Source organism: Cheilinus undulatus, linkage group 22 (genome assembly GCF_018320785.1).
Source record: "Cheilinus undulatus linkage group 22, ASM1832078v1, whole genome shotgun sequence".
NCBI lineage: Eukaryota > Metazoa > Chordata > Actinopteri > Labriformes > Labridae > Cheilinus > Cheilinus undulatus.
The window spans coordinates 29337320-29355874 of NC_054886.1; the positions used below are offsets into that span (position 1 = coordinate 29337320).

Genomic DNA, 18555 nt, shown 5'->3' on the forward strand with positions numbered 1-18555 from the left:
TAAGCCTGGTTCACGCTTCTGCAGCGAGTCTAGGGGCCGCCGCCTCTGTGAGCACCACATACTCATGCATTGGTTTGTTTGTATTGCTCCGCAAAACTCCACCAAAATGCTACGCAGGGGTGCAATATTTATGCCTGGGCCTGTTGCCACATTCCCAGCCTTTCTTGTGCACAGGAAACCATGACAGTTGAAACCAAGTTGATTATGCTGGAGCTGATAATTGGCAGCAGTCAATTTTTGGAAGAAGATTGAAAATATGGCTGCCACATAAGCTAAGGTATCATTCCAGCCTTCATTTCCCTAAATATCTGCTAAAACAAAGGCTTGGAAAGGATGTGGGCTTTCTGTATTTCAATAACTCTTGAAATTTGTTCTTCTGAAGCCGCTGTGAAAATGAGATTCAGTCCATTGCACATATTTCAGAAATTACGCCGTACAAGTCTTCTGTAGTTGGAGCTGCTGGTTTAAGGCGTGTTTTTGTTGTTTTTGCTTACCTGGCAGCAATGCTCACTAAACACCATTTTTTGAAAACGGTTCCAAATTTTGGAACAGCTCTGCGCTCGTCAGTGTCACTTCTCCCTCAATTGCCAATCAAAATCAAGAAGGGGCGGGACTTCTGATGATAGCAGAGGAGAAACTGATCTGACTCGTCTTTCTTCGTCTTTTTGTTTGGGTTGGTTTCAGGTCTGCAGCTGCTGCATGTGATAGAACAGGATTCCCTTACATTGTCTACATGTCGTCTGTGTGATATTTCCTGGAAATACAGAAATGTGAAGCACATGGAGCTATTAAAAAAGCGGGAATCTTTTTTTGTAACTTAGCAACAAGAGACACTGAAGAGAAACTCTCTGAAAAAGATGTTATCGGCACCGCTAGTGCTAAAACAGCCAGTTATGGACACAGGCCCAGACCCAATCTGATCCCGACCTGGCACTTTCTGTTTTACAAGCCTGGAAGAGGCTACTTTACCTCCGTCACATAGACTTGGACCCCTTTGGCTAGACCCTCCCCTGGTCTGGAACAATACGTTTCTTTCTTTTAAATCAGCCAAGCCTCAATTACTGACTTTTTCTTTGCCATCCAGTGGCTGGTAGAGCTTTGTTAATGCAGAAACATATACCATGTTAAATGCTGTAGCAGAGAAATTATGAAAACTTATTTGGTGACCCCCCCCCAAAAAATACTCTAGCAACCCAACTTTCGGTCCTGACCCAGATTTTGGGAATGAGTGGTTTAACCCTTCACAGATCCTGGGGACATTGTGTACCATTCAGTTTTTATTTTGGCTGTGTCGAAAGAATATATCTCAAATTTGCCGGAAGCTATTCCTTTTGAAAATTCTTAAATAAGCCTAGAATGGCTCAGCGACACAAAAACCGACACATTTGTTCCTAAGGACAAAAATGTCCCATTGAAAACCACTGAACATTTCATTTTTGATTCTACATTTATCTTAACATAAACTAATGCATTCATTTATGTTAACATTTCATTTTGGACTACAAGCTTGAAAGTCTTGAAATAACATGCCTGTTTTTTTAATAAGTCAGTACATCTCATTTCAGGACTCCTAGATCAACTTTGTCTGCTGCACTGGCTGAAGTGTTCACTTATTTCAAACAATTATTGCTTTTTATCCCTTATTATACAATTTTAATTTGTTACTGTCAGGTATATTTGGCTAAAACAACTTTAATGACACACCTGACAGGAAATTATTCTTGGTTACATGTAAATAGGACAGTGAATATAGCTTTAACCTCAATGGAAAACAGGCTACAGGGTATTTTTGACTGGCTATGAAACGGTCTAAATTTAAAAGTCTGACATGACCAACAAAACCAAAGCAGAGCATCAGTTACACCATCAAATCTTTTAGTTTAACCTTTATTTTTTTCTCAAAAAGCAAGCTTCATTCAAAAACTCTCTTTATAGACACAAAGCCAGATCAAAAAAGCTCTTGGTTAGGAATGTTTAATAGAAAAATACTCTAGCTATACACAGTGTGATAAGTTCAATGTAAGGCGTGTCACATATGTGAAATTCAAGTTTTAAGCACCCAGAAAAAGGCTGAAGAAACATGAAAAGGGTCAATTTCAGAACCTAGTCTCTGTTGTATTCTATAGTATTTAGAAGGAATGTTGTATCAATGATTAAACTACTTCACAGAAACTCTAAAATTAACTTATTTCAGTTTATTTTCATCATTTATTCAAGTCTTGCAATTTTTTACAGACTAAAAACTGTTACTACTATTTCTACGAGTGCAAAGTAAGCTGTTTATTAATTAAAGGCCCCTAATTTTTTTTATCCAGGTGTTCCAGTGTTGTTCTGATATTAGAAGTCTTCAATATATGTTGTTGGATTACTTCTGCCCTTCCAGTACTTCCAGTGCTGCTTTCAATATGGCGGCTACCGCCACAGCGCCGGGGTCAGGCAGGGTGACCCTCTCAGCCGCGATGTAGCTGGCCCGGCCCGCTCTCGCCGTGAGGTCGCGGGTCGACTCCGCCCCAGAGGCCGCTTTCTACAGAGAGAGAGGAACACTCATGAAGGAAGAGAAGGAAAATGATGGTAGTCCTTAAATAAAGTGTTAACCACACCTTCACCACATTTTGTAGTACAGCCATTTCTCCTCCAGGGGGCGCTTCAGTTAGCTTCATCAGCTCATCCACAGCGGGACACAGAGCGTCCAGCTAACAACAAAACAAAAACTCAGGATGTATAACTTTATTTAATGGGAGGCATAAATGAGTTGAAAGGAGTATTTTCTCACCATGGTTCTGTCTCCCACATCTGCTCCCCCGTATCTGAAACAGTCATCACATTAAAGATTCGATTATCAACCCACACGAGCAGAGCCTCTTCTCTTTGACCTTTGAGGTATTTGTCAGTTTCCTGTTGCTGCTGCTCTTACTGAGCTCGTTACTAGACTGACAGTTCTGGCTGTTTAGACTTTGGTGATTATGAAGATAAACGAAAGCACAATAATTAAGCGAAGACTTTTTTCTCCTGTTTTGTTGTTGGCAAAAGAAGTATGTTCGATTCTGCGGTCTCACAGGGCTTTTATTTTGAAATTTTGATGGACTTGACTCTTATTTTAGCCTTTTATGCCTCAATATTAGTAGATTTGTCTCTGTTAATTATTTTTAACGTGCTGTTGCTGCCTTTTCTTGGAAGTTTTTTCATTTGCCAACATTTTTGCATAAACTCCCTATGTTTCTTTAAACCACTGGTTCTAAACTGGTGCTTCAGGACCCAAAAGTGGGTCACAGAGATGTTTTGAGTGGGCAATAAACAGGCAACAAACATATCAATCCGAGTCCTTATTAATACCACTATTGACACTTTTCTACTGTTTTGCTGGAAAGACAAAATTACTATACACCCTTGGTTTCCCACTGGTGGGTCTCGACCCAAAAGAGGATCAAAAAAGCCATTTCAGAGGGTCACAGATGTGTGCCTGAAAAAAAGGGGCAGAAAGTCTATAAGGTGCTTTTATTTTGAAGGATTTGGGTCTCTATCTTTCATCAAGGAGGTTGGAGTAGGTTCTGAAGTTTGATCACTGCTTTAAATAATGCTTTAAAAACATACTTAAGAACTCATTAAGTCGTTATTTTCATAATTGTTTGTCTTCAATTTTCTTTGTTGTCCTTTAGAATGTTTTACAATAAAAAACCTGTTAAAAATAAACAACTGGTATCTGGAAAATCTCATATAACACTAAAATAGTATAAAAAATTTAACAAATACACAGACACAGTGCCACACACCTTTTCATAGCTTGTGTCCCAGCATGCATTGCATTTGCCCAGGCTGCAGCATTGCTTCGCCCCTCCGTGACATGACCAGCGGCTGCAGTCAGGAACAAACTATACAACTGAGACAAACATGAAAATAAATGTGATAAATTTTTTATTTAATCTGTTGATTTTATTATTAATGTTATCAACTAACCGCTCCTGAGGACCCGCCCATTTTCTCCTCGATCAATCCAGCGAGGGCTGATAACAGCTGACCCGGACAACCAGGGACCACATGATTCTGGAGCCAGTCCTGGATGGCTGAATGAGAATTTTTACATCATTAAAAGTCTGTTTATAGAAAGATGCATGCATGCATGTTTTAAAGTTGTTGATGCCACACTAGGTCTTTCACCTCTGGCAGCTTGTGCGTGAGTGTTCCCACAGTCTCCGTCTCCTGCTGCTCGGTCCAGAGAGTTCAGCTCTTCCTGCTTCTCCAGGAGTGTGGAACAAATCTTCTCCAGAACTTTACGCATCACAGGACTCAGTGGTCCTTCAAGGCACACAGAGACACTTTAACTATTATTCATTTTAATCATTTAAAACATGAACACATTTCAACTTCCACAGTTATTTCCAAAAACCAAATGAATCAGGCCGCAGAACCATTAATGGTCACAAGATGGCTGTATTGAGCCTTTTTCATCTCCATACTCCTGCTCTCAGACTCCACAGATTTACAGTTTTGGTTCATGCAACTGTCAGGATTACATAAAGCACCTAAATACTATTTCTGGATTTTCATGAAGTTATATCAAAATAAGCCACAGCAACACAAATTTTCCACAGAATACCAGGTACTCTGTATATCACTGTGCAAGTCTAGAAACTAACCTTCAGAGTGCGTGTCGTCCTGAGGCTGTGACTTCGTGGTTTGAGGCTCTGTGATGTATCTGCGTCCACTGACACAAACACTGCTGAGGTTTGGCCAGGCGGGGGCGCTAGTCCTAGCATCTACAAGGGGAAGAGGGTGTTAGAAATATCTTGTTTTTTCTTTCTTTTTGTTTATTTTCTTTACTGCAAAGGCTTTTTGAGCAAGAGAAGACTATTTCAGTTTAAAATATTTGATGGTTTGTGTTAGTGAAATGTATTTGTTTCAGCATCAAGGTTGGGATACGCTGAAGTTAAAACAGAGGCTGAACATTTTATGAATCATTTTTAAAGTTTGCTTTAGTTACCAATGTCACTCCTCTTTGTTTTACTACCATCTCAGTTGCTAATGCCAACATCAGAGTATTTAGTCTTTTATAAAACAAGGCTATGACCACTAATTCTACACAAACTGTTAATATCATCACTGACATTACAGCCATATCCAAGATAATAAAGTTAAGATGGGTTATTGGCCAGGTTGGCCACAAATACATTTTATTTGTGTCTGTTATCCACTACTCTGCTTGATGTCTCTCTCTGCATCTCCTTTTTCCATTTTTGTGAACCTCCCTCTTCTCTTTATTTGCTTTCCTCTCTTCTTTCTGCATCTCCCTCTTTCCTTTTTCTGCCTCTGTCTTCTTACCTTTTCTGCAAATCCTTCTTTCAGTATTTTCCTTTTATATTTTTTTTCTGCATTTCCCAGTTCTATTTCTGCATCCACTCTTTCTGCATCTTCCTCTTTTTATATGCATCTACCTGTGCATTTTATCTACATCTCCCTCTTAATCTATATCTCAGTCTTTATGTTTCTGCATCTCGCTCTCCTTTTATCTGCATCTCTCGCATCCTTTTTTTCTGGAGCTTTCTCCCTCTGTGCACCTTTTAAGTTGGTAAAGTCATGCCAGAAATACTTGATTCAGCTTTGACTACTGGCTTTGGAAAACCACTAGCCACAGCTGCCGGTGAGCAAAAAAAGTCATGTCAAGCCCTGGTGGTAGTAAATTTTTTACTCCATACTGTCAGGCATTAAATAATATAATTTTACATTCATGATAAACAATTAAGAAGTATGTTAAGACGCTAAAAGATGAATTATGTTAACTTATGGATAGTACGGTTAAACTCATGTGTACAGCTCAACGTGTGAAACATGACCATTCTTACCAAACAGTCTGAGTGTTTCCTGGTTGGCCTTCATCAGTGTCAGCGACACTCCCGCCATCTCCAGTGACGTCATAAACAACCCAGACATCACCCTAGCAACGACTACACCACGACTCTCTGAAAACAAAGAAACAACCAATCAATTCCTACAGAATTATTAAAGTTGAGATCCATTAATCAGAGGATTAACAGTTAAAGTAAATTTAGAAATGGTTAAATGAACAAATCTTAGTACATTACCTAGACCAGTGTTACTCAACCATGCTCAACCAAAGAGTCAAACTGTTGAAAAATACCTTTGCAAGAGCCACAATCTAAGCGGTGAAGCAAAACATCTTGAAGTAGCAATAACGAGAAGTTAAAGGTGGCAAAAGTGGACGAAAAGCAACAAAAATGGGTGAAAATAGGGAGGAAAATTGGAAAGGGGATCAGAGAGCAGCAAAAAATGGGTGAGAAGTGGCAAAAAACGAGTTATACGTGACATAAAATGGTCTAAATGTGGCAAAAAAAATTAGTGAAAAGTGACAAAAATGGGCAAAAAGCAGTCAAGAGAGCAAAAAACAGGAAACAAGTGGTATTTAGTGGCAAAGGGTAGCTGAAATTGGTTAAAAGTGATGAAAAGGGGCAAAAACGGGATAAAAGTGGCAAAAAGAAGTGTCAAAAACAGGCAAAAAAGGGGATACAAGTGGTGTTTAATGGCAACAGGTAGCTTAAATGGGTGAAAATGGTGAAGAGTGGCAACAATGGGATAAAAGTGGCAAAAAATGGGTACAAAGGTTCAAAAAAGTGTCAAAATGGGTAAACTAGAAGGAAAAAAAGTGGTATTTAATGGCGAAAGATAGCTTAAATGGCTGAAAAGTTGCAAAAAATGGTGCCAAAAGGGCAAACAAGTTTCCCTTTTTTAAGGTTTTCTGGGGGATAATATTTAAAATTAAGTCATAAAAGAACAACAGATAATCATAAAAGAGCCACATGTGGCTCCAGTATCACTGACCTAGACAGACGATGGCTGCTTTAGTAACCACCGCCATCTCCAGACAGGATAAAGCTCCCAGGTTGTTCACACACAACACCACGCTGTCTCCTGTGAATACAAATCAAGTCTGAATATAAAATATTCAAATTAAACTCAAACTACATTCTGTAAAAGAGACATAAGACTGTGAGAACCTGACTGAACAGGCAGATGTGATTGGCTGTCAGGGTTGGTGATGTGATCGATCATCATCTTTACAACCTCGTCTGCTGCTGCAACCTGATAATGAGGAATAATCAATAATAAACATGTACATACAGGGTTAACAGAGACATATAAGTAGTGTATTAAAGCAGGGACTGTCTGAATCAGAATCACCTTTGATCTCTTGATCCCAGGTTCACCGTGGATTCCTGCAGAAGATGATAAACACCCATGAACACTTAGAAATGCCACAGTTCTCTCTGAATAATCATCTCTTTCAGGGATATGATTATCCGGTTATTTTCCTCACCCAGTCCGAGCTCCATCTCTCCAGGCGGGAGCTCAAAAGAAGGCAGACAGCCCGGGACACTGCACGGGGACAGACTCACCCCCAGTGTTCCTGAAATAAACACACCAACAGGCTGTTTTATGAAAGCTCAGTCATAGAGGGCACTTTATCATGTTTTTATTCACTACAAGGGAATCCTAGTGAACATTTTATTATGTTTTTTTGTCCACTAGAGGACATCCTAGTGGGCACTTAATCATGATTTTATTTACTAGAAGGACATCCTAGTGGGCACTTTATCATGATTTTATTTACTAGAAGGACATCCTAGTGGGCACTTTATCATGTTTTGTCCACGACAAGGGCATTCTAGAGGGCACTTTGTCATATTTTGTCTGTTTCGAAAAAAGCATTAATTTAACAAAGATATAATATACGTCAAAAATTACACACCAATCCCCTTCAAAACCTCCGTCACCTTAGGAACAATCTGGTCCAATGAGCAGCCTTCTTCTGCCATGGCACCTGCAAGCTGACAGAGAATGATCAGAATTTTACTGAATGGTACAAGGGGCGACTATCCTCATAAAACATAAAGAGCTGCTTTTGCCACGGGAAGACTAAGGCCCTGTTTACATCAAGAAAAGGTTGGTCAAATATTTCAGAGTTAATTTGAACTCCATTCTGAGTGACAGTGTTGATCCACCAGTGTTAGTGCAAGGTTAGCAGTTCCCATCACTCTGAACAAAGCTGGGCAGGACGTAAATAAAGCCATGCTTTCTGTCTGATATCAGGATACAGCAGATGATGTCAGCTGATTGGGTCTTTGATCTGCTCCATTATGCGCTGTGTTTAGCCAATCCATATAAAAGAATGCCTGACCACCTCTGTCAGGCTGTCAGAAATTAAACCACCAGCTGGTATCTGAATGCCCAAAACACATAAAAGATCAAAAAGATGCTTTACATTAACAAAACAACACCATATATACATATATATATATATAGGCACTTATCAGTAATGAAACAATGTTGGCTTTACACTGTAAATTTAAATAAAAAAAAACAATACTTTCCTATAAAAAACAGAATATTTTCAAGCTCATAGATGGATACGCTGGCTAAATTCACTCGTAAATTCTGATTACCATGGAGGGGCCCTTGAGGAGCCTGCAATCAGAAGTGTGTCTTTATCATTTTTTTCTTACAAACTATTGTCATTATTAAACCAAAAGCAACAAAACGAATGGGTCAACAGGCTGAAAGTTGTATCAAATTGAGTAAAGTAAATACTGGGGAGCCTCATCTCCTTCCACAAAAAAGTCCAAGTGGTTTAGTCCAGCTCTGCGAAATAATGCAAGTAAATTTAATTTAACCATGGTTAAAAATACTACTCATAAATGGGGAAATTATGCTTCAAAAAGAGTTAAAATGCATAGATATTTGTAAAAAAATATGCAACATTTGTTGCTTGGCCAGCCAGTTAAGGGGGGCCTGTGTAATATTCTTTCTGGGGCTAAGGTCTGTTTCCATTGTTTTTTCAGGGGATTCAACAGCACCTCGGTGGATGGAGTTTGTTCAGCTACTGTGAAAATATTTGAGTAAACTGATAACTGAGAAAAAGAGAGACAGGGCAGGAGTTTTAAAGTGCTGGTACAGTAAGAGGATGGTGAGTTCAGATTCTTATTTTCACATCTATGACTTAAAGTGATTGTCCACCATAATTTTTTCATGAGAAAGACAAGGCTAAGACTAGCTAAAAATAGATCTTTGTTCATACAAACTCTGAGGAGACTACAATGAGTCCAAAATGTTGTTGCTGGACTGTTGGACATTTAGAATCCATGATATTTTATTCAGTATATTTTAGAGTAATTAAAGTATTGTTGGTGTAAAAATATGAATGTTTTACATTAACATTAATTTTACAACTCTACTTATTAAATTAGTTCAGAAAAACAAGTTTTATTAAAAGGTATTTACAAAACTTTACGAATTTTTTTCACTACAATGTTTTTGAGTGTTTGCCAACTAAAACTAGGCTACAACTTTAAAAGTTAAAATAACTAAAATGTGACAAAAATTAAAATCCATTTTAAACAGATGACATTTACAATAGTTAACAAAATAAATTCTGATGTTGAGGTAATTACACAAAAGAAATATAACTGTCATTTTTGGTCATTTACCTTGTGTATGAAGATGGTGCCACACAGCCCTCTCCTCCCGGCCTTACTGGGCTGGCTAAAGGCGCAGTCGTCTGCGACTATCACCATGTTGATGTTGACGCCGTGGTTTCGAGCCTGCTCTGCAGCCAGGCCAAAGTTGAGGCGGTCGCCGGTGTAGTTCTTCACGATGAGAAGGACTCCAGAGGCTCCTGATTAGGGAGAACAACACTTTTTCATCAATTATGTCTTAAAAAGCCTTATTTCTGTTAAGCAAATGCATTTTCACCTTGATAAGATTTGTAGAGCTCTAAGACACTAGCTATCCTCTATTCCCAGTTCTCCCTGTTCTCCACTTCCTGCACACCATCTGAGTTTTGTGCATCATCAGGATGATGTGACTGAAAACAACCTACATGACACGATACATGATATATGACCACAATATTGATCATTTCTTTTTTGAATTTTGGAGTCAGGTCCAACTTCTATTACACTCCAGACCAACTCTTACTTCTTTCCACTGCAGTCTGACGTTATCTGGGTGACTTCCTCTTCTTCTATCCTGTTGTAAAATTGCCATGTTCAATTACAGTATTGATATTTGGCATAATTACATGTGTAATAATAACATTGTATCCTGTATTGATGTTCTGTCCCACCTCTAGTTATTAGTTAAACTACTACAGAAGCATAAAAAGCTCTCTAAAACCCTGAAAATGCAAACTCATCTGCACGTTACCTGCACTGTGTAAGGAGAGAATAGCAGCCAGGATGCTTGTAGGAGGCGGAGATGCAAAAACTCCACCTGCAACAGCTGCAGACAGCATACCTGCACCAATATAACCTGAAAACAGACAGATAGATGTGAATGAACACGAGCTAAGATCATCTTTGTAACGTACTGAGGTATGTATAGTACTGTGCATAACTTTCAGGCATGTTTGGGACAAAAATTAAGGCTGCACTAAGGTGCAAAATTGAGGAGTAAGTTGTGCTCTGGATGTCTTTGCATATTACCAGGGGCGTGGGGAAATTCTGTAGTAAAAAAATAACTAAGTACACAACTTAAGGCTGGAGTATTGGGTGGATATGGCGAGTGAGCACTGCTTAGGGTACCGTCCAGGTGGTTATCAGGGTTGTCACTAGCACCTGGTTGTGCTGTGGATGTCCAGAGGGCCCTAAAACTGGCAGTGGTCTGCAGCTGTACAGCCAGGGGTGAAAAAGACTGGACGAAAGAAATGCCGTCCAGCTTGACCTTGGCAGTTGCGCGATACTTGTGTGTCAGCATGTGTTGAGCTTGACTCATCACATCAGCCCCATGACAAATCCTTAGCAGCCCACATACCTAAAACTTAAACTCATGACGGTAGGTCATACCCCCATGTGCTGGCTCATGTCCTGACCCTCCTCCGGACAGCAGGGCCACTTTCCCCCTCAGGTTGTCCAGGTCGGAGCGGAGCACGACTCTGTGGCCCTTCAGCAGAGAGAGGCCCCCGCTGGCCCTTACCAGACCACAGAGAGCCTCGTCCACACAGCTGTCTGGGGAGTTTATCAGCTTCTTTTTGGGCTAGGACAGAAAAAATACACGTATAAAACAGTTAGTGGGCTCACAAAATGTAGGCAAAAACATGCCATAAATGTCCTGTAACAACAGCAAATGCTGCGCATTTATCTTGCAGTCATTTGTATAACACAAAATCTGCACCATCAGACCTTTAAGACTTATTATTGACAAATATACACACAATTTAGCTTGGCTTTCATACAATTTGGTCTTATGCACATCCCTCCTATGGGAATAACGTCAGGCGTGACTTAGCACAAAAACAACCAGTAAAACGAAAGTTTACATAAGCTTTTACTGTTAACTTTAATCTCCAAAACCAACACAACATAAAAGTACATTTTTACAGCCTCTGCTCCCAAACGTTGTCGTCCAGTGGACTCTGATCCTGAGGAGGAGCAAGTGTGCAAAGCCATGCTAACCTAGCAAAAACACATCGTCTGCCTTTTATGATAGCCAAAATGACGACCAAACTAAACTTATTTCTGGATGCATGTACTCGTTAATGTTTGATCAACTTTAAAAATGTTATAGTTTACCTCCATTTGCAGTTTTCTTGCCTCTTTCCCCCTCCGACAGCAGGTTGAAGCACGATTTTGAGAAGCCAGATTCCGTAGGATTAAAAGTGAGGATAATACGTCGGTGCCTTAAAAATAAAAGCGCGCCCTTATTTAATATTATCAAAAATGTCTCTCCCGAGTCAAGTGTGGATGTGAAGCTTAATTTTGTAGCACGAGAATGGTCAAACGAATTTTTTAAATTTAAAATGAGGGAAATTTGACCCAAAATTTACGCTTAGAATTTGCACATGCTTTTATTTTGAAAAAGAGAGAAGAAGTCGTCCTGGAGTACTAACGGTCACAAACAGTAGCTCGACGCACCCTGTGAGGACAGTCACTCCCACTTTTTAACCAGGTGAATCGATAAGTGTGGCCTGGATTTCGACGACTAATTAAAGGAAAGCTCAATGACACAGTTTGTTTAGAGTTGTTAGAGTATACACCAATATTTTTTTATTATTACTTGTGTTATTTATTTAGAAAATAGGATTAAACGTTGTCTGTACTGTGGAAAAAATAGAAATTTTATGTAGAAACTACCCCCACTTAGTGGTTTAATGGCTCTACTAGAATCTAGATAGCATGTGCAATTGCCAGACAGTAAAGTTAAGTGGTGAATCAAGAAATAGGGCTAGTGTGGCTTCTGTGGTTGTGAGATTTGTAGAAATCTTGTAAGCAATGGATGAACGAAAGCCCAGTGACACTGACCTTTGACCAGAGGTGGAGCAGGAAGTGTGAAATATCTGGTGCTTAGCCCAACTATAGGAGTGGCATGCTCACCCTGCAAGTTTTTGCTAGTCAGGCTGTTATCAGCACTATTTTCAAGCAAATAAAATACAAATTTTGATCTAAAATGCTCCAAAAAGTCTATGCATTATCAGTCAGAAATGATTCAGTTCCTTAAAAAAAAAAAAAAAATCATTTAGAGCAATGATCATCAACAGACGGCCCAAGGGCAACACCAGGCCCCCCACAACCTCACATCTGGCCCAGACTATAATTGAATATACAAAAGAGGGGACAAATATGTTGCAGTATTCGGGGTATCTTTTATCAAGAAAAAAATCCCTTCAGTGAATAAAGCAACACCAAAAATCTTGAAATTATTAAAATGACCACTGGGATTGCCTCCCCTAACCTTAAATGGTTATGATTAAATATCTCAACTGCCCCCTGGTGGCTGGCTGCAGTACAGGTGATAGGGAAAGTACAATGGTGTCTTATATACACCTAAAAAAAAAAAAAAAGAAGACAATCTGTTTGTTATAGTGTAAAATTTATTTTTTAGATATAAATTTACGTTAATTTTGAGTGTAAGAATTTTACAATTAAGAGGAAATTTTTTTTTGTAGTTTAAATGTCATGAATTTTGACTTTATATGAACCCAAACTCAAAACAGGGGGCCTCCTGGGAGGGTTCACCACTGTTGCAAGTTTTCTCCATTTGTGGATAATGTCTCTCACTATGGTGAGCCTTAGAATTAGCCTTTTTTAGACTGTCAATTTTATTTCTCATCTGCTGTTGAATTTCTTTAGATTAAAATTAAATTCTTTAAAATTACCCAACATCACAACCATTTGCTATTTTCTTACAGAAACAAACATTAAGGTAGTCAATCGAAATTCATCTAAAGTATGAATTTGTGATTTCTTTTTGCTCCACATCCTCCAGCCCTCCTGATGAGACTGCTGTCCCCCAAACACCAGGGAAACTCCGCTCTCTCGGGCTGTCGTGTGAAAACATCAAACCAACCCCTGTGTTGTTCCTCCTGCCTGCATGACGCACGGAGAGCAGCCAGTCCGCTCGGATCAGCTCAGCTCGGAACCGTCCGGAGCAACATGCAGGATGGCGAGTGTGGAGACAGCCGCCGAACACGAGCGTATCCTGCGGGAAATCGAGAGCACAGACACCAACTGTATCGGCCCGACCCTCCGGTGAGTGAGACCGGTCCCTGGCTACGGTCGTCTCTCATGGAAAACAGCTGAACCCTCGGCGTCACCCAGCCGAGGGAGCGCTGTTAGCTCTGACTAGCCCCAAGTTAGCAACTCCTCTGGGAAGCTTGTTCAAAACTTTAACGGTCATGTATCCATTATCGGACAGCTAGTGGGCTAAGTATGGACAAAGCTGTAGCTAATAAGCTGTACAGACTGTGATATTTATTCCCATACAGCGAGCAGGGGCTGTTTCACATAGCTTTAACGCTTTCATTTTCAAGCCTGTCAGGTTAAATTTTTTACATTTCAACAGACGTTAGAGCAACTTGGGCTAATATTAGCTATCTCAGCTAATGCTGCATTTACGCGTTCTCTAATGCTGGTTTTCCACAGTATCACATATCGTTCTCCTAATTTCATTATTTAACAAGCACCCAGACTTGATGCGGAAATAAGAGTGACACTATCCAGCAAATATTTAAAATATTTTTGTTTATAGAATCGCCTAAAATTAATTAAACGTGGATATAAAACGGTAATTACGACGTATTACCATATAGTATGTTTGAAATACCGAATTTGATTGCGAACTTGAAAAATTTTGTAAATATTTCCATTTAGTCATCGTGCTTATTTGTCTGTTATTAATTCTACAACTTTCCGAGTCACTTCAGGGAATCTTGACGTGAATTTCCCACTGTGAAACACGATTTTCTCACTATGAAACTCAGTTTTCCAATTATACCAAGCACTTGAATGCAGGCTAACTTATTGTCATTCTGCTCACTGGTGTCAGAGCTTGCTGGGAGTCGAGGCTTGTTTCTGGAAGCAAATTAAGCTTTTTTCCCCCATATTAAATAACGTTGCTGTTTATCACATAAGCTAGCTAACGTATCTAGAGAAGTTTTACTGTCTGTAGAGGGCTTCTAATCGTGCCTTAGCCTGCTAGGTTGTAGCAACAGTCGACATATGTATCAAGGAGTGTCAAGTGCAGCAGCAGCTCAGTCTGTGTACACAATGAATGAGAGCTACAGCACTGTGTGATTACACCATACAGAAACCACACTGTTTAGTGCTTATCATGAGTTTAAATGCTTATGAATGTTTACACTGTTGCTCAATGATTTTTTAAGGAGAAACTGCACTTAGAAACTGAAAGACCCTACTGTTCATATTCGGTGTATGTGGGCTATATGATCACATTTGTGCAGCATTTCTTCATCTGTGTCTGGAACTACAGTATGGGCCTACCAGCTCTGTTTATGCTCATTTTTAATCTTTAGAAGCAGTGATGTATATTTAAGGCGTTTAAAAAGAGTGGCCCCAACCTGAGGGATTGTGTGCTTATTGCAGCTTTTAGCGTTTATAGAGTTGTCACTATTCCAGAATTTTGAACTTTGATCTGATAGTAGTAGAAAGCAAATGATAGCTATAACTGTGTAGACACCACAGCTACAAAAATAGAAGTTCTAGCATGCCATATTAAGTCATTTGTGTCTTATGCTATCATTGTTTCTCTGATGTGATTGTCATCTTGTCACATTAGGCAAACATAGAGACAGAAATTTGACCAACAGACCTTTCAAACACCACAGTACCTGACATTGTTACTTACGGGATGAGGCTGCAAGTAAGAGGGGCTAGACCACGTATTCCCAAAGCCTGGGTTGGAATTATTTTTGTCTTTTTCTTTTTTTCTTTTTTTTTCCGACTGCAAAATGAAATTTTATAGTTTCATTGCTGCTGTATTTAATGGGACATTTTTTCTGCCATACATATTATAGGCTGGGTTCTCCACCCAGTAACAAAAAATAAACATTAAAAATGATGGGGAAAAAGAACAAAAAATGATGAAATAAACTGATCAAAAAAGATGACAAAAAATGTAATGAAAAAATGATGAAAACAATAGACAAAAAATAATGAAAAGATAATGAAACAAATGACTAAAAAAATGACCAAGAATGACTAAAAAATGGATGAAAAAAAGACAAAAAATAATGAAAGAAATTAACCAGAAAAAAGGACAAAAAAAGCTGGAAAAATTGCAAAAAATAATGAAAAAAAAAAGAAGGTAATGAGAAAAAGACAAAAAAAAATGATAACAAAAAGTAATAAAAAAAAAAGACTAAAAAAATTCAACAAAATAAATGCAGAAAAAAATGAAAAAAAAAGTCTTGAAAAATTGACAAAAAAAAGGATGGAAAAAAATTACGAAAAAAAAGAAAAAAAGCCAAAAAGGCAAAAAAAAAAAAAAAAAGGGAAAAACAGTGAAAGAAAATGATGAAAAAAATATGAAATAAGACAAAAATAATTAAAGAATGACTAATAAAATTGATGAAAAAAATGCCAAAAAAAGAGAATGGAAACAAAAAAAGCCAAAAAACTTTCTACCATTCTAAAACACAAAGCAAGGCTCTAACTGCCACTGGATGCCAAAGAGTTAAATTCCTAGTAATTGATGCTTGGTGTGTAAGAAAGAAACTTATTTTTCCATACCAGACAGCCACTAAAAGGCCCATGGTGCTTAGCATTCAAAGAGAGCCTATGTGGCCCCTGGAAAGCGCCAGGTAAGGACCAGAGTGGGTCCAGAATTAACGTTATCCAAGCTAGCACCAGTTATCAGCTCAACCAACCAGCAGAAGACAGCACAGAAGGCGCACGAGGAAAAAAGTTTGGGAAACACTGGGCCAGACGACACCTGGAAGAAGACTGTAAAACATACAGTAGATACTGATGTACTGTATGTTTATGTCTTTTAGAATGTTATGGTAAATAATAGCTTGCAAGAGCTTGACACACGTCCCCCCCGTCATCTTTCTGCACTACCTTCTAGGCCTGTAGTCAACAAAAGAAAAACTTGGTCAACTGAAATCACACTGATGGGTCATCAGGGGAACAAAACTGCACGATATTTCTCAATCAACTGACTGACAGTGTCCGCTTTACATCCTCTTGATAGTCTGATGAACTCAAAAGTGACCATAAAAGCTTTGATCTATTGGTATCTTTTTCTGATTATTAACAATAGTGAAGTGTAAAACAATTTTCCCCCTTAAAAATATTAATTCAGGCACCGTTTAGACATCGGCACTGTATAAATTGCATTGAGTATACATCCAGTATTGGAAAAAATCAAAACGATACCCAACCCTAACCAGGAGTTACCTCATGTCAAACATTTAGTTTACATCTTCCTTGACTGTATGCCACTAAACTATACGGACTGACTAATATTAAATGTACTCTCCTCTTTTGTCTTCTCTGTTCTCCAGGCTGACAGTCTCCTTTCTAACTTGCCCAAGGAGGAAATCTGAATGAATTAGTGTCCTATTGAGTTTTTGTCAAAGGTGCCTTTCACAACCTTTTCCTCCTAATAAGGCATTAAATGTAGTCATTAAGGACTGTCACTGTGCCTGTCAGCAAACACTGGATGTGTTTATGTGAGTGTGTGTTTGTCACCCTCTGAGGATGCAGACACCATATGACTTGACACTTTTGTGTGACACCTTGGGGTGCTAAATTCCCCTCTAAGTGCTGCAGGGACAGCGTGAGCGACACGGGCAGACACATACTCAGCTAGAATATAATATTCGTCCTCTGTGTGGTGTTTCATCTGTTCCAGCGTCCTCTAACTAAAGTCTCCACCAAAGTCTCAGTATTTCCATTTCTACACAGTCCCATGCTGAAAACATGAAAGCAGTCTATGTTTGAAGCTGTCTGCTTCATCATGAGCTAAATTTAGCCCAGAGAGGTGTTGAAAATAGAGTTTTGATATAAGGCAAGTATCAGATGATAATGGATGAAGCTATTAGCTTCAAAACTAAATTTGGTGTGTGCGTACCTGCTCTGAATCAGGGGCAGCGTCTGTAATTAGTTTCCTCTTTGACCCATATTACTTTAGCAATAAAATGGCTTTGTTTCTGGTTTTAAAACTGTTTTAAAAGCTATGGTGAAGTTTTTATAGTTCCTGTTATTCTTAATTCATTTTTTACTGCAAAAGTAAGAAGATGTGTAAGACTTTAAGCCCTGTGCTTTTTCCAAGCCATTGATGAAAAATAACAAAAAATGAAAAAAATGCTGAAAAACATAACAAAAAACTGAAGAAAACAATAATGAAGGAAAATGAAAAAAGACCAAAAAATTGATGAAGAAATGATGAAAAAAGAAAAAAATAATGAAAGAAAATGACAAGAAGAATGGTTGAAAAAAAATGTCGATGAAAATGAAAAAAAAAGCCTTGAAAAATTGATTAAAAAAGAAAAAAATGATAAAAAATGATGAAAAAACAACAAAAAATGAGGAAAAAAATGAAAGAAAATGATGAAAAAAGACAAAAAAAAAAAAATTCAAAAAATAATGAAAGAAAATGACAAAAAAAGTTGGAAAAAAAACTTTGAAAAATTGACACAAAAGGAAAACAATAATGAAAAAAATGACATAAATGAGAAGATGTACTTCAAGCTCTGTGCTTTTTCCAAGATTTTTTTTCCCAAAAAAAAAAAGCTAAAAAATAATGAAAAAAATCTTGAAAAATTGATGAAAAAAATGAAAAAATGCTGAAAAAATAATGTAAAAATAAGGAAAAAACTTATGAAATAAAATTATGAAAAAAGAGAAGAAATTGATGAAAAAATGATAAGAAAAACAGAAAGATAATGAAAGAAAATGAAAAAGAGAATGGATGAAAAAAATGCCAATGAAAATGAAAAAAAGGTCTCGAAAAATTGTGAAAAAAACTTAAGAAAAAAAAAGGAAAAATGCTGAAAAAATTACAATAAATTAGAATAAAATAATGAAAGAAAATTATGAAAAAAGACAAAAACATTATGAAAAAATGATAAAAAAGACAAAAAGTAATAAAAGAAATGACTAAAAAATTGTCAAAAAAAAAACACTTTGAAAAATTGACAAAAAATGAGAAGCTGTATAGGACTTCAAGCCCTGTGCTTTTTCTAAGTTTGTCTGAAACAGATTTTTTCTTAAATATATATTTTGGGGCTTTTGTGATGAAGAGGTAGGA

The 18555-nt window shown here is 38.0% G+C and overlaps 2 protein-coding genes across 8 annotated transcripts in view; one reads left to right on the forward strand and one right to left on the reverse strand.

Moving 5' to 3' along the window:
• Nucleotides 1–1871: 1871 nt before the first annotated feature.
• Nucleotides 1872–11640, reverse strand: tkfc (triokinase/FMN cyclase). The gene is made up of 17 exons (XM_041779625.1): nt 11577–11640; nt 10851–11040; nt 10213–10317; nt 9495–9682; nt 7760–7838; nt 7328–7417; nt 7192–7226; nt 7008–7092; nt 6832–6921; nt 5838–5954; nt 4635–4754; nt 4156–4293; nt 3955–4061; nt 3771–3877; nt 2774–2807; nt 2601–2693; nt 1872–2524 (listed from the first exon to the last, which is right to left on the reverse strand). The coding sequence occupies exons 1-17, from the start codon at nt 11580–11582 to the stop codon at nt 2366–2368; spliced, it is 1743 nt and encodes a 580-aa protein (XP_041635559.1). The 5' UTR covers nt 11583–11640; the 3' UTR covers nt 1872–2365.
• A 1697-nt stretch (nt 11641–13337) lies between these two features.
• exoc6b (exocyst complex component 6B) overlaps nt 13338–18555 on the forward strand; it is a 151132-nt gene continuing 145914 nt past the window's right edge. For 5 of the 7 annotated variants that reach the window (XM_041779379.1, XM_041779380.1, XM_041779382.1 and 2 more), the window contains exon 1: nt 13339–13532. In XM_041779379.1, the coding sequence (XP_041635313.1) occupies nt 13375–13532 (158 nt within the window). In that variant the 5' untranslated portion in view covers nt 13339–13374. Of the gene's footprint in view, nt 13533–18555 lie in introns of all 7 variants that reach the window. The other 2 variants (XM_041779378.1, XM_041779384.1) reach the window with 2 other exon arrangements.

What these genes read in the sequence shown, in the direction of transcription:
- tkfc (XM_041779625.1), bottom strand. An exon ending in GGAAACACTCAGACTGTTTG is followed by an intron (nt 4,755 to 5,837) that starts GTAAGAATGGTC and finishes TTCCCCTTGTAG; the next exon opens with ATGCTAGGACTAGCGCCCCC. An exon ending in TCACGCACAAGCTGCCAGAG is followed by an intron (nt 4,062 to 4,155) that starts GTGAAAGACCTA and finishes ATTCTCATTCAG; the next exon opens with CCATCCAGGACTGGCTCCAG.